The sequence below is a fragment of the Malaclemys terrapin genome, chromosome 1 (assembly GCF_027887155.1).
Source record: "Malaclemys terrapin pileata isolate rMalTer1 chromosome 1, rMalTer1.hap1, whole genome shotgun sequence".
In the NCBI taxonomy this organism is placed as follows: domain Eukaryota; kingdom Metazoa; phylum Chordata; order Testudines; family Emydidae; genus Malaclemys; species Malaclemys terrapin.
This window is the reverse complement of record NC_071505.1, coordinates 142,512,471-142,526,884: the sequence shown is the minus strand read 5'-3', so window position 1 is coordinate 142,526,884 and position 14,414 is coordinate 142,512,471. Positions and strand designations below refer to the sequence as shown.

Here is a 14,414-nt window from a genome sequence, read left to right as displayed (position 1 = left end):
TTTTCCATGGAGATTACAGTGGGCAGAGTTAAGGTGGCTGTGGGGTCCTCAACACTGCATTCTGTGGTGGTACAGAAAACAAAGCAATGGAAAGCCAGAAAAATTAACGGTGGTGTTGATGCCCCATTATCAGTGTTCTGACATTCTTAATTTGAGTTATGTTTTAAAGTGTGCCTAGCCTAGGAGGGAGATGTGGACAGCACTCTGTTGTTCTCCCCAGCCCTAACTTTCGTTTTAAAAGAAGTCTCTAGTTATTAAAGTTGAACAAAACTTTCAAAACATGAACTGAGCGCAACTGGTGCACCAAAGTTTCCTTGAGTTTACAGAAAGACTGAAACAATAGTTGTGAAGGATGAGCTGCCCCAGTCACTTCAGCAGGGCTAACTCGAATGCCAGTGGTGATACTTTGAATGTCAGATTTTGTAACTGTTTCACTATCCAAAAAAACAGATCACAGTAACTCAAGGCAGTAATGAAGAGCTACAATGTCTGTGAGTGGCTGTTTGTTCTGCTGCCACTGGCACTCCTTTCCCAGTCAAGAAGGACTCAAGCCCAAGAAGCCTAGCAGAGCCCATGAGGGGAGATATTTTGTTACAGAAAAACGGAAAGATACCCCTTAGCAATAACAGGTCTAAAGAAATGTTGCTTTTCAAGTTGACATTATTAACATTCTACTGCAGTTTGGAGTAATGACTTATATTCAAACCTTTCCTCACATCCAGTGCTGAATATACCTCATTCCTTCAACTATAGTTTAAAATGCATCCATACGTGTTTGTTTTACCTGTATTTAATTAGAATTCTAAAATCTCCAGTGGCCTGTACCACATGGCAGGGTTTGCAGGGGAGGGAGGAGTGTTTGATTTTCCTGGAGGTGGTCTCCACCCTTAAAAGTTTGGGAAATGCTAGGTTAAGCTGTCCTCCAGTCAGAGCACTTCCTCTGGGAATTGTTCAGGGTTTGGCAGGCTCAGTGCTGAGTACAGTGGGGAGACCCAGAGCCATACAGACTATTCCCTCTGTATTCCAGCAGTAGCTCTGGAATGTGCAAGACTCCACATCCCTTTCCTTGATTTCTCCCCGAGCCAGCCAGTCTCCCCTCCCCTCCTCCTCCCCCATTAACAAAGCAACAGGGTAACCTGTTCAGACATGACGTGTCACTCTCTTTCAGGACAACCCGGTTTGCCTCCTTCCCAGACTATCTGGTGATCCAGATCAAGAAATTCACTTTTGGCCTGGATTGGGTACCCAAAAAGCTCGGTAAGGAGAGTGAGGTGAAGCACGAAGCATCGAGGTCAATGAGTCCCCAATGCTGCTCTGTGTAGCACCGCCCCCATGCTTAGGCATTGGGGTCACTACTGACAGGGGAGAGCATTCCATACTGCGTTGCTATACTGCTGCTGCAGAACATCCCATGTGCATTCTCTACCCCAAACAGCTTATCTTTGAGGGCCACTCATCCACGCTCTTTGAGCTCACTGAACACGTCCCTGAAGGTCTGATCCAGACTTTTTTACAGATGTCTCTATCGAAATGCCAGAGGAGCTGGACATCTCTGCGCTACAGGGGACAGGGCTGCAAGCTGGTGAGGAGGAGATGCCAGACATTGCGCCTCCACTGGTGACGCCAGACGAGCCCAAAGGTAGCCTGGGGTTCTATGGCAACGAGGACGACGACTCCTTCTGCTCCCCTCACTTCTCCTCTCCAACATGTTAGTGACTCTTCTCCTCTCCTCCTCCTAGTGCCTGACTCACTCCCTCACTCTCCTCATGACTTGTCTCCCTGGCTAATGATTTCCTCCTCATTCAGTCTCTCTTCCTGTCCCTCTGCCAGTGACTGTGCCCCCTTGCATGCTCATTGTGCGAGGATGTTGCTGACCCCCAGTAGCTCTTTCAGCTGTAGGTTTGTGTGGGCCCATATTAGGAAGGAGTGGGAAGTGGGGTATGCACAATGCATCCAGAAGGTCTAGCTGGGAGAGAGGTTTGGTGCACAAAGATTGGCGGCATGGTGAGAGGTGAAGAGGAGACAAAGCTCCTGAGCCATTGCTAGGGAGTGCCTGACTCATGACTTTCATCTCTCCACCCCCTGCATGAGGCCTGCGTGCTATGGGGGTAAGGACTTCATAGAATCATAGAATATCAGGGTTGGAAGGGACCTCAAGAGGTCATCTAGTCCAACCCCCTGCTCAAAGCAGGACCAATTCCCAACTAAATCATCCCAGCCAGGGCTTTGTCAAGCCGGGCCTTAAGGGAGGGGCAAGGCTTACATGAGATTCAGCCAGGGAGGGAGGCTTGAGGTTTGCATAAGGTTGTGTGGGAGGGAGGGGACAGAAATCACACTAAAGGGGTGGGTGGGAGCAGGGCTGCCAAGGCTCCTCTAATCTCTGTCCCCCCCACAGCCCCCATGTTGGATGAATCGGTGATTATCCAGCTGGTGGAGATGGGCTTTCCCATGGATGCCTGCCGCAAAGCTGTGTACTACACCGGGAACAGCGGGGCTGAGGCTGCCATGAACTGGATCATGTCGCACATGGATGATCCAGGTATGAGAACACATGACCATGACAAAGCCCTCCCACCCAGTTCAATGTGCTATACGCTACAGCGCTTCCTGCTGGAGAAGCCAGGGCTGAGACCTTAAAATGTTTCCCCACCACCAGAGCTAGCCCCTCTGAACTATGTTCTGTTTTCTGCTACAGATTTTGCCAACCCTCTGGTTCTTTCTGGATCTAGTGGGCCAGGTTCCACCATCATCTGTCCAGACCCCCCTTCAGAAGACAGCGTGGCCACTATTGTCTCTATGGGCTTCTCCCGAGATCAGGCTATGAAAGCCCTAAGAGCCACGGTGAGGAGCAAGGATGAGATTACAGTTGAATTGCAGCCTTATAGGGCTGTGCTGGGAATGGCATCCTCAGGGAAGGGAGGTGCTTAGATTGATGAGGGGTTCCTGACCTGACAGTTTCCCCCTCTCCCTGCAGAGTAACAGTCTGGAGCGGGCTGTGGACTGGATCTTCAGTCACATTGATGACCTGGACGCAGAGGCTGCCATGGACATCTCAGAGGGGCGCTCGGCGGCTGAGTCCATCTCTGAATCTGTCCCTGTGGGTCCCAAAGTGCGTGATGGGCCTGGAAGTGAGTCCCAGACACTGGAGGGCATGAGTTCTGCCCTCCTCTGGTTTCTGTAGAGGCAGCTTAGTTCCTGGGGATGGTGGTGGTGGTGGTTTCTAACCAGTTGGGCCCCAGCCTTCCCCAGAGCTTTAGCCTCCCTAAACTCTCAGGTCTCTCACTGATCCCTGAGATTCTAGCACCTCCCAAGAGTTGATCTGGCTGCTGGGGCAATGTAACAGAGAGGAAGGGGAAAGGGTCTGTGCCTACTGGGAATCATCAGAGGGATGAATGGGATGTGGTGTCTAGTGAGATGGAGGAGAGGAATAAGGGTGTCCTGCCAGGGAGGTAAGGAGGACTTTGCTCCCATTCTTTGGAACCCTCTCTGTGTTGCCTCCGGAGACTGTTCTTTTCTGGTCTCCCTATCAAAACACCTGGGCTCTAGCCAGCTAAATCTTTGTGGGAATTCATGCCCAAGCTGCTACACTACTTGCTGTAATGTGGAAAGCCCCACACAGCAGATGTGTGAACCAGGGCCTCCTCGCTCATCTACTTCCCCCATCAAGCTCTGGGAGGTAGGCAACAGGTAGGGCCGCCTTGAAGGAGCTATCATCTCTCCTCCTGTTTGCTTCACCAATATCTCCACAGAGCTTGGATCTAAAATTCTCTTGGCCTTGTGATTAGGCAGCTGCCTTGTTCTACCTACTCCACCATGAAACATGTCTTCTCAGCCATTATTGGGGCCCAGACCCCTGAAGGCCTCTCTAGGGAGTCATGGGACAATAGCTCCTCTCTAAAGAGTTCTTCAGTGGGATGGGGTTATCCAAGGATATGTAACTCTCCCTACCTCTGTCTCTCTCTTACCACCTCTTTTTTCCTCTCTCCCTCAGAGTATCAGCTCTTTGCCTTCATCAGCCACATGGGCACTTCCACCATGTGTGGCCATTATGTCTGCCACATCAAGAAGGATGGCAGGTAAGAAGGGCTTGAGGGAACAAGAAGTAGCCTAAAGGCAGCAGCTTCTAAGATAAACCAGTCTAATTCCCCCTTTACTTCAGTGGTCTAGTGCCATTCTCCCTCTGGACCTACTGTCACGGGGGGAGGGAAAAGAGAGGAACAGGCCACTGTGCCACATGGTGGGGACAGACTTTTAGGTCAGCTGCAAGCTGGTGGCCCTTATCTCTCCCTCTCTGTTTCAGGTGGGTGATTTACAATGACCAGAAAGTCTGCGCCTCTGAGAAGCCACCCAAGGATCTCGGTTACATCTACTTCTATCAGCGGATTCCCAGCTAGAACTCCCTCCTACTGTGTGCGGAGTGGGGAGCAGGCTGCTGGCATGAGGAGGGGGAGGCAGTGACAAATACAGAGAAGCAGTGCACATTCTTTCACCCCACTCCCTGCTATGTCTCACCTGTGCCACTGCTGTAACTCTGGGGGCAGGTGTTCCTTGGTTAATAAAACTGGGGGCTGGGGCCCCTATGGACATGAGTGAAGAGGGGTGGGCAGATGGATTTGTTTCAATATAAAATCTCTCATTACTCCCTACTCCAAGGCACAGCCTCTAGTGCTTTGCTGCTTGGTGTAATTATGCCATCCCCTTTCAGGCTGAAAGGGGAGAAGGGGGGGCGTGCGTGCGTGTGTGTGGCTTTGTGTATCATGGGTGGGTGGGTGGGTGGGTGGCTTCTCTCCCTTATGTCCCCTCCCAAACAAGGGGGCTGTGCAGGAAATAATGTGGGCCATAAGTAGCACCACTTCCTCCTTGTGTGCCCCTTAAATGCCAAAATACGCGAAGGATAAAATAAAAGTTAAATACCCCCTGGCTTCTGTCTGTCCCATATGTTAGTGGAGAGCCCTGTCAGCTGGGGTATCTGAACTCTTTCCTCATCTAATGCAGTGATCAGTGTAACCCTGCCAATGGCAGTTCTCCTCTACTTTGGCATATGAGCCCTTGTGCTAAGAAGCTTGGAGGGAGACCTCACTGTAAAGCTAGATGCTCTCCTGTCTTTGTCAGCACCTGTTGTCCTAGCATGTGGACAGTGATGTTGATGCAGGAGATGTATCTGTTAAAGCAAAGGTTAAAGATGGCTGTGCTACCTGTGCCTAATAAATATCCCATCAACTGGAGGTATCTGCCTCTGGATTGTTCAGTGAGTTTGCAACTCTTAGGGTTGTTCATGCCTAAATAGCCATGGCTCGAATAACCATCCTACGTGGCTCTGGCTATGATGATCCACTCACTTATGTTTTCCACACTTGATTATTGGTGTAACAATGCATTCCCTTAAGCAATTACTGGGTGCACAATGCAGCAGCCTTTCTGGTGAACACAGCTCTGGTTTTGTTTTCTGTAGTGGTGCGATAATGAAAAGGGTCCAGGTCAACCTCTGTTCTCATTTAAAGTCCTACATGTGATGGGTCTGAACAATTCCTTTTCCCTTCCTTGACCAGTTGCTGGGGGTGGTATGTGATTGTTTTGTTCCTCATTTTATAGGATGAAAGCGCTATCTGGGTGCTGGTGCGTGCACGTAATAAAGTACAAAAAAAGTCAAGTTACTTTTTTGGGAGTGAGGTCTAGGCACTTGGAGCTGGAAACTTGTTCTGGACTCCTGTGTTCTACTTACCCATAATGTCATGGGTCTACCAGCCTAGTACATACTGGATGGTTTCTTGTCCTTGTGGAAGTCACATGAGGCTATCCTCTCCTTCCTGGCATTGTGCCCTCTTGTGTACGCCCCACGGAGCAGGGACAGAGGCTGTTTATCTCCTGCAGATTGGGACCTGTCCTCTATGTTGCAGGCAAATGGCTAGGATCAGAGTTGGGATTAAGTCCACTCTCTGGATTCTAATCATGGCATCAAGGGAAAGACCAGCTTCCCAGCAAGAATTGCTAAGGCAGCTGATCATAAATCACAGTCTCTTAATCTGCTCTAAGATACTTTCCTTGCTCTTCCATCCTTAGGGAACATGAGCTCCCTTGGAGGTGATGGTGCTCCAGGGCCCGTGGAACACAGCAGCTCAGATATTTTTAATTCTGAAATAATTAAGCCTTCTAGCTGGGATGATAAGCGTGACAGAGACAGTGTCATTGTCCTCCTTCACAGTGGTGGAAACAGAGCCGGACTAGTGCAAGGCAGTAGTAGAGCTGAGTGCAGAATCCAAGCCTGGATGCTGGGTTCCCTGCCATAACCTCTTAGCCCCCCCTTAATTTCCCAATATCCATGGCTGCTTAACGATGGAAGTTAAGGAGCTCCCTTTCCTGTCTCTCACCTCTCTCTTAATTCATGGGAGGCTCCTTTACAAAGGGTGGGATGGGGAAGGCTGTCCTTTCCTACTCAGCCCCTTCACCATGGCTACCTGGGGAATAGCAGGCAGCAGGTGGCCTTATGGCAAGTTTATATTTGGCAGCTGTGTAGGGTGACCAGATGTCCCGATTTTATAGGGACGGTCCTGATTTTTGGGTCTTTTTCTTATATAGGCTCCTATTACCCCTCCACCCCCTGTCCTGATTTTTGACATTTGTTGTCTGGTCACCCTACAGCTGTGACCCTTGCTGGTGCCAGGTATTGAAGATAATTAGGTATTTATTTGCCCTCCCTATTAGCGTCATGGAGGATAGTGACAATTGTGGCCTTGCTCTGTCCCTTTACCCCTGGCGGTGCAAGGGTAAAGATAGCACAACTGCGGTTTTGACCTCCCCCCTTTGACCCGCTACCAACGGAACGGTGACACATAGAGGGGTGGAGCTAGAGGAACGTTGTCACTCCATGAGGTGGAGCAAGTGCAACGCGGAGACGCTTCTAGGGGCGGAGCATGTGGAACGTTCAGACAGATGTGGGCGTGTCTCCGGCTCATTTCTCTATAAAAAGGCTTGAGCTGGGGGTTTCGCGTACTGATGAACTGACCTTTCCGTCTCCTTCGCGTCTGCGCTAGAGAGCAGTACTCGTCCCATCATGGCACCAAGGAAGTTCTTCGTGGGGGGGAACTGGAAGATGAACGGGGATAAGAAGAGCCTAGGCGAGCTGATCCACACCCTAAACAGCGGCAAGGTCCCGGTGGACACTGGTGAGGGGAGGGGGGCAAGGGTGTAGACCGGGACTGGAGGAGTGGGAGGTAGGCTGGTAGGAGAGTGTCTCCATGGGGTTGTTCCGGGGTCTCTGCCTGCTGTGGACATTGTTATTGGCTACCCTAGTTGGCATCTGTATGAGGGAGATTGTGGGAGCCTGGCTCAGCCCTGAGCATAGCACCCCCCTTCCCCCCCCCCCCCCCCCCCCGCTAGCGCATACTGTTTGACTACGGCAGCCATATGCCCCCACCTGCCCGACCCCTCCGATACCCTGGACTCTGACGTGCTAAGGCTATAGGAGCGGGGACAAGCGGCTGCTGAGTTAATCCGCTAACCAAAGTGGGGGGAACTAGGGGACGGGGCAACGAGAGGCTGTTCTGCAGCAGCCCCACAGTACAGTGCGTGGCCCTGCAGGCCGCCCAGGGACGCGGAGTCGCATGTGGAGCCGTCTGAGATGTTAGCGGCTCGGGGGGTGGGGGTAGGAGGCGCCACACGCCTAGGGTAGTGCTGTGGGAGCCCTCGGCGGGTGTCGTTTGCCCGCACTCCCCGCTCATCCCCCTCCTCCTCTCCCCCCCCACCCCCCCAGTTGTGCCCGCCTGCACGTACCTAATGACTCGTTTCCTCCTGCTGCTGCCTGCGCTTGCCGAGCGGGAAGCGTCATGTGGATGGGGCGGCTGCTGCAGCCTGGGATCCCCGCCTCGCTGGAAGGAGGGGGGAGAGGTGGCTGCTCGTGTGGTGAGGCCAGGGGGTGCAGATTACTTCCCGAGGCACCAAGGAAGGGAAGGCGGGAGACTGATTAGAAATGGGAGAGGAGTTTCTCTGAGGAGCCCAGACAGTGGGGTGGGAACTTGGTTAGAGCTCTTGCATCTCTTCCCTCTCCCCTGAGTCAGAACCCACCAGATCTACTCTGCCCTCCGGAGTATCATGGGCCACTAGCGCCACCCAACACCAAAATGAGATCAAAGCATTACAGCGCGCAGCAGACAGGACTATTGTATGCCACATGCAGAGAATAGGAGGGACTAAGGTGCGCTAATGCCTCGAGCCCCCCCCCCCCCCCCCCGCAATGACAGGGACGTGATTAAGTGAGGTATACTCAGGTAATCCTGGCAAGTGACCCCCCACACACACACTGCCTCCATCTAGTCTCCCAAATTTCACTTGTCCCATTTGTGCTCCCCACTGCTTGGTCTGCCACCATGCTGCTTCTGTCTCAGTTCTGCTCCCCACTGGTGAGTATGAAAAGTCAAGTTTTGTGTGTATTATGGCTACTCCCCAACGGGGGGGAAGGGGGGAGCAGAGCAAGTGACAGTTCCTGAGATCCTTCCTCCTGAGATTCCCAGCTGGAACCTGGAGGGGGTAACCTGAGGTCTTCCACCCCACCTGAGCCAGACAGCAGAGGAAGACATCTCTATCCATTCCCTGAAGCTTCTAGGTTCCAAGCAGTAGGCCTCCAAGTCAGTCATTGGGTGAGATGACTTCTAGGCACCTCTGAACCTAGGTACTAGGATATGGACCCTGAGCTCCTTTCTGGTGGCTTAGTCTCCCCTTGTGCTTGTCTAAACACACAAGTTGCACTGGTTTAACTTGTAGGTTTAAAAACTGATGAAAAAGAAAGGGCACTGCACAAGTTGAATTAAACTAGGCTTAACATGACTCCTTAAATTGTAACTGAAACTGACATGAGATACACACTAGTTTAACTAAATCAGTTTAAAATCACACTTATTTTAGCTGGTGTAGCTTTTTGTTTGGGCAGACCAGGCCCTTGTTATCTCTCCTTGCCCCAGAGTTTGTACTCCTACAGATGGATCTCATGTTCACCAGCTTCCCTTTGTGGCAGCTTCAGCTGGTATCTGTGTCCTCCAGCAGCAGCTTAGCTGCTTTCTTCCACCATCATCTCCTTGCTGTCCTTTGGCCACCACCACCATTGAAATATCCTCTGCCTCTGGATCTTCTGCTGTCCATCTCCTCAGAAAGGGCTTGGAAGGTCCTGCAGGTGGGAGGGGGAACTGCTATTTTGGGGGAAGTGCTCTGAAGAAATGTCAAAGGTCTCTCAGGAGGCTGAGACCTAAATATATCCAGTGGTGACTGGGCTAAAAATACCAGCTACTGTACTTGGTTTTGGAAACCAAATCTCCCTTGGCTACTAAAGATCAAAATGGCTTTGGAGAGGAGGGGTGCTGGTGGCAGCCCCTCTGTGCCCCCCCCCCCACCACCACACCACACACACACACACACACACACACACATCCCTGCTTAGCTCCAGGTCATGGGATAATTATGTGCAGGGGAGAGTACTAGTAGCTACAACAGTGGCCTCTTCTGGAGAGGCAAGACTAAGCAGCTGCAGGCTTCCTCCCCTCTGCTGTCACAATGCTCCCTGCTGCAGAGAGGGTAAAGCTTCAGTAACACACACATACCAAGTATGCAACAATTCTTCCCACATAATCATTAACCAGATAAATGAACAAACTAAATAAACCTCTTGACTTAAAATTGTTCTGTACCCTTCCAAATGGATGCCATTAGTTAGAATGCAAAGTCTCCCTCCAGGAGGGGTCTCTCATCTAGTCCCAATGCACAAATAGGATGGCAGGGCCCTAGAGTGTGTTCATAAAGGCTCTTATGATGTGGTTACTGCATCCAGGTCCCTAGGGCTTTATAGATTAAGCTGCCTGGAATGGTGCTTGGAAGCCTGTACATTTAGTGGATGTGACCAGACCTGCTCAATGGAAGCAGCAGCCTTGGTTTGCACCTAATTTCTACATGTTTTTCCTTCACTTGGCAGCATCACTTTTGTCCCCTCACTTCCTTATCTCGGCCATGCCCAAGACAGAGACAGGCAGGCAAGCTGCCTAGGATGGGTGCAGAGGATGCCCAGAACTGAGTGTGTCTGAGGGCTACACTTAGAATTTAGATTGACCTAGCTATGGTTGCTTAGCAGTGTAATACCACTGGGTGCTGTAGCTATGATGACCTAACCCCCAGTGTAGCTGTGGCTAGGTCAACAGAAGAATGCTTCTATTGGCATAGCTACTGCTGCTCAGAGAGGTGGATTAACCACAGTGATGGGAGAAACTTCCATCACTTTAGGAAGCATCTAAACTATGGAGCCACAGCGGCACTGTAGCCCCCATAGTGTAGACAAGCCCTCAGTTGATGCCTAGGGAGCTCCCAGACTGATTTCCTCAGTATCTTGTCACATCACCATGGTGGATACCTCCTATAATTATAAGATTGGTGAAGCAGCCTAACAAGGTTCCCTCTAGTCTATTCTCTAGGGGCCAATACAGTGGGTCCCTAGTTCTTGGTGACCTTAGTGGCATTCCAAGTCCTTTTCATGGGGAGATTACCCCCAGTCTCCCAAACCTCTCAGTGCTGGGGAATAGCACCTGAGCAACTTTCCTTTGTCTCCCTAGTTGGTCTCTATCACGGCTCCTCCTAAACAATCCCCCTCCTCACTGTGCCTCTTGCCTTCTCAGACACTTCATGAATTTCTCACATGCACACACAACCCAGTAGTGGGTTCTATGAGCTTGGTAGATTTAGCTCTTTGAATTTACCCCAAGACAGAGGTCCCCAAACTGTGGAGCGTGCCCCCCTAGGGGGTGACAGAGGAATGTTCGGGGGTAGGGGGCGGCAGGGCTTGAGCAAGCCCCCATGGGGGGTGGGGAGGAAGCGCCACTCAGCTGCACTCTGCTCCCAGCCCTGCACTCAGCCCCCGACCGTGGCCCAGCTGTGGCCCCGGCCTCAGTTCCCTTATCCCTGCCCACATTCCTCCCGTCCGCCCATGAACCCTGGCTCTGGGGTGCAGATGGGTAAGGAGGGGGCATGACCCTGAAAAGTTTGGGGACTACTGCCCTAAGGCTTTGTCTAAGCTAGCACTTTTGTTTGGAAAAAATTTTTGTCAGTTGCTGGTGTGAAAAAAACTCACTCCTGACCGACACAATTTTCACCAAAAGCAATAGAGTGGCTACACAGGAGACCTTACAGTGGTGCAGCTGTGCTGCTATAAGGTCTAGTGTAGACACAGCCTAAGGCTTAATCTTTGCAGCCCCCTGAGCATTTCTGTGGCTCTTCTCTGGGAGTGAGGAGCCCAGAGCTGAGTACATCATGTGAGGTGGGAATTAACGTCTGGGTCTGCAGTCCACAGAATTGCATTGGCCTACCTTGCGCTCTACCCAGTTACAAACTCAGTTAATTTGTTGCTCCCCTCTCATTCCCAGCTAATCTAAATTTGCTCCAACAAGAACAAAATCCATGTCCAATTTCTCAGTCTGAAAGTTCTGTGGGGTCCTTGCTCTGTTTTTGTACTATGGTGTAGAATCCCAGAGCTGTGCCCTCCCCTCTAGTCTATACAAACAATGAACTGAGTTTCCTCTGATGATACTCACCATGGGTCCCTTAAGAGAAGATTAAACTAGAATGGAAACGTCCCTGCTGTGTTGGTGGGTCCCCAAGTTTCAATAAGGGTGGTTTTTTGTTTTTTTGTTTTTTGTTTGTTTTTGGAAGGGTTCCTACAGCTGGGCAGAGCACTTGGGGTGGGGTGGAGTTGAGGGAGAGGAAGGATCAGGGATGAAGTGGGGGGGGAAAGAGAGGATTCAGCAGTTGGGAGAGGAACAGGTGTGACATCTGCTCCATCCCCATGAGGTTAATGCCCTCTCTTGCCCTCCAGAGATTATTTGCGGAGCCCCCTCCATTTACCTTGATTTCACCCGTCAGAAGCTTGATGCAAAGATTGCGGTTGCAGCACAAAACTGTTATAAGGTGCCAAAGGGAGCTTTCACGGGAGAGATAAGGTGAGCCCACCGTGGGGTGAGGGAGCTGAATGAACCTAGAGTCCTTAGGGGCTCTTCCCAGGACAGGGACAAGGCCCTAATCTTGCTCTTTTCTCCCCTTCCAGCCCAGCAATGATAAAAGACATTGGAGCCACCTGGGTGATCCTGGGCCACTCAGAGCGAAGACATGTTTTTGGGGAGTCTGATGAGGTGGGCTACTTTGGGATTTAGGGAAAAACCAGTTTTAGTGGTTTTAACATCCCCATGGTGGGGGACTGAGCTCCAAGGTGGGCCTGTGAGTGTCTGGCTAACTCTTCCCCTCCCCCCTTCCAGCTGATTGGGCAGAAGGTGGCCCATGCCCTGGCTGAGGGTCTTGGTGTCATTGCCTGCATTGGAGAGAAACTGGATGAGAGAGAAGCTGGCATCACAGAGAAGGTGGTTTTTGAACAGACCAAAGTGATTGCTGGTAAGAGTGGTGGGGGTTTTCCCTTTGGTTCACAGGGGAACCAAATATTTTTTCTGTCGCTTTTCCCTCTGCTTCAGAAGGAAGTATATCCTGGGAAGTATATTATTATTCCTTGGTAACTTATGCCAGGAGGGCAACAGAGTGTGCGCTTGTTTGGGGGCCTGTGTGAACAGCATCAGATGTGTCTGAATACCCAACTGTTCCTCCAATAACAGACAGCTCTGTATGTGCTGGATAGCTTCCCTGCTCTGCCCTCCCCAGTAGATGGTGCTATGTCTCATCTCCCACATAACACTTGCTTCTTTCTCCCCAACCCAGATAACGTGAAGGACTGGAGTAAGGTGGTTCTTGCCTATGAGCCAGTTTGGGCTATTGGAACCGGTAAAACTGCAACTCCCCAGCAGGTATGAACAGGGTTAAGGAGCCAGGCGTCCATCTCTCTCATCCCTTTTCAGAGGGTCTCTAACTAAAAACCACTCTTCCCTCAATTGGGTTGGTGTTCCAGTAATGCAGCTCTGGTTTCATTACAGGCTCAGGAAGTTCATGAGAAGCTGAGGGGATGGCTAAAAAGTCATGTGTCTGAAGCTGTCGCTCAGTCCACTCGGATCATCTATGGAGGTAAATAGCCCCTGGCACCTTTCCAGTGCATAACATTGGTCATTCTCCCTCTTCCCCCTGCTCGTTTCTGCCTTTTGTCCCTTCACTTGTACAGCTATTCTCTTGTTCTCTGCCAGGCCGATGGGGCCACTGTGCTGCTTGAGGTAGTGTGGCCTAGTAGACAGAGCGTCTAGGACTCAGGAGACCTGGGTTCAATTCCTCACTCTGCCACTGGTCTGTTGGGTCACCTTGGGCAGGTCACTTCACCCCATGCCTCAGCTTCCCCATGTGCACAATGGGATAATGAAACTTGTTGCCTCTAGAAAGCACTTGAGATATACAGATGAAAAGTGCAGTCAGGTTTGGTAGGGATATTATTATTATTACATATTAGTGCACACTCTGAGTCCAGCTTGTATCATTAACTGCCCCCCTGTTCTTTGAAGGACTCTTAAATATCTCAACTAGCTTTCCATTGAACTGTAATGATAGGAAAATGCTTCCCTTCCCCACTCCCACCTCCCCCCCCATTCTTGTTCTGATCTGCAAGACCCCCCTTTTGGGTAAGGGGGAGCAGCAGTGAACTAGCCACTCAGCCTGGTGCCCTATAGATAGGATACAAGAGCTTTTACCTATGCCCCCATCCCCATAGCTAACCAGTCCCTTTCCTCATCCCACCCACAGTGTTGACCATGAGTGTCTAACCCTTGTTTGGAATCATGCCCACCTTTGTAGGTTCAGTCACAGGTGGTACCTGCAAGGAACTGGCCTCCCAGCATGACATAGATGGCTTCCTCGTTGGTGGCGCCTCCCTCAAGCCTGAATTCCTGGACATTATCAACGCAAAACACTGAACCGATCCATAGATCCCAAAAGGGAAAACTGTAATGGAGGGGAAGGAAGGAGAAATAAAGAAACTAATAAGGAAGCTCACCCCTCGCCCCTTCACCCATGACTCCTCTCCCCCCATTCACTGTAACTGTTCCTGCTGCTAGCTGCTGTCACCCTGCTGGATTCTGATTGGCAGAGAGCCTTTTTCCAGAGGCAGGGTTTTATTAGTCTCCACCTCTTGCCTGCCCTCCCACCCTCTTAAGTGGGCAAAATTCAGTATAAGCTTTTGGGTGGGTCTGGCTGGCTGTGCCCATGTGCCTGGTAAACCAATCAGAGTCCATGGCCTGTCTGTCCCTCCCTTCCACCCATCTTCCTTTGCAGTGGTGCCAGTGCTGCAATAAGGAGGTCACTTGAGCTGGGGGAGAGGAGAGGAGGAAAGGCCACCTCTTGCACCAGGCAACCTGTGGTTTGACCGGATGGGAGGGAGTGCCTGGCAGCTGACATCCCTGTGAGACATTGTAGCTTTTCCATGTCCCTTAACAAACGCTGAATAGAAATAAACATGTGGCACCGGA

General features: G+C 51.0%; 2 protein-coding genes and 1 long non-coding RNA gene across 5 annotated transcripts in view; 2 read left to right on the top strand and 1 right to left on the bottom strand.

Annotated features, from left to right (window-relative positions):
* USP5 (ubiquitin specific peptidase 5) overlaps positions 1-4,920 on the top strand; it is a 23,045-nt gene extending 18,125 nt beyond the window's left edge. Inside the window, exons 14-20 of one of the 2 annotated variants that reach the window (XM_054041551.1) lie at positions 1,169-1,257; positions 1,517-1,639; positions 2,396-2,539; positions 2,696-2,841; positions 2,975-3,128; positions 3,992-4,076; positions 4,301-4,920. In XM_054041551.1, coding sequence (XP_053897526.1) covers positions 1,169-1,257; positions 1,517-1,639; positions 2,396-2,539; positions 2,696-2,841; positions 2,975-3,128; positions 3,992-4,076; positions 4,301-4,394 — 835 coding nt within the window. In that variant the 3' untranslated portion in view covers positions 4,395-4,920. Of the gene's footprint in view, positions 1-1,168; positions 1,258-1,516; positions 1,709-2,395; positions 2,540-2,695; positions 2,842-2,974; positions 3,129-3,991; positions 4,077-4,300 lie in introns of both variants that reach the window. The other variant, XM_054041542.1, reaches the window with a different exon arrangement.
* The window catches only part of LOC128844172 (uncharacterized), a 19,933-nt gene extending 12,848 nt beyond the window's left edge, over positions 1-7,085 (bottom strand). For both annotated transcript variants that reach the window (XR_008446446.1, XR_008446447.1), the window contains exon 1: positions 7,004-7,085. This is a non-coding gene — a long non-coding RNA (uncharacterized LOC128844172). The remainder of the gene's footprint in view (positions 1-7,003) is intronic.
* On the top strand, positions 7,004-14,414 carry TPI1 (triosephosphate isomerase 1). Its single transcript, XM_054041634.1, has 7 exons — positions 7,004-7,163; positions 11,843-11,966; positions 12,071-12,155; positions 12,279-12,411; positions 12,730-12,815; positions 12,942-13,029; positions 13,744-14,414. Exons 1-7 carry the CDS (start codon positions 7,052-7,054, stop codon positions 13,860-13,862), a joined length of 747 nt encoding a protein of 248 aa, XP_053897609.1. The 5' UTR covers positions 7,004-7,051; the 3' UTR covers positions 13,863-14,414.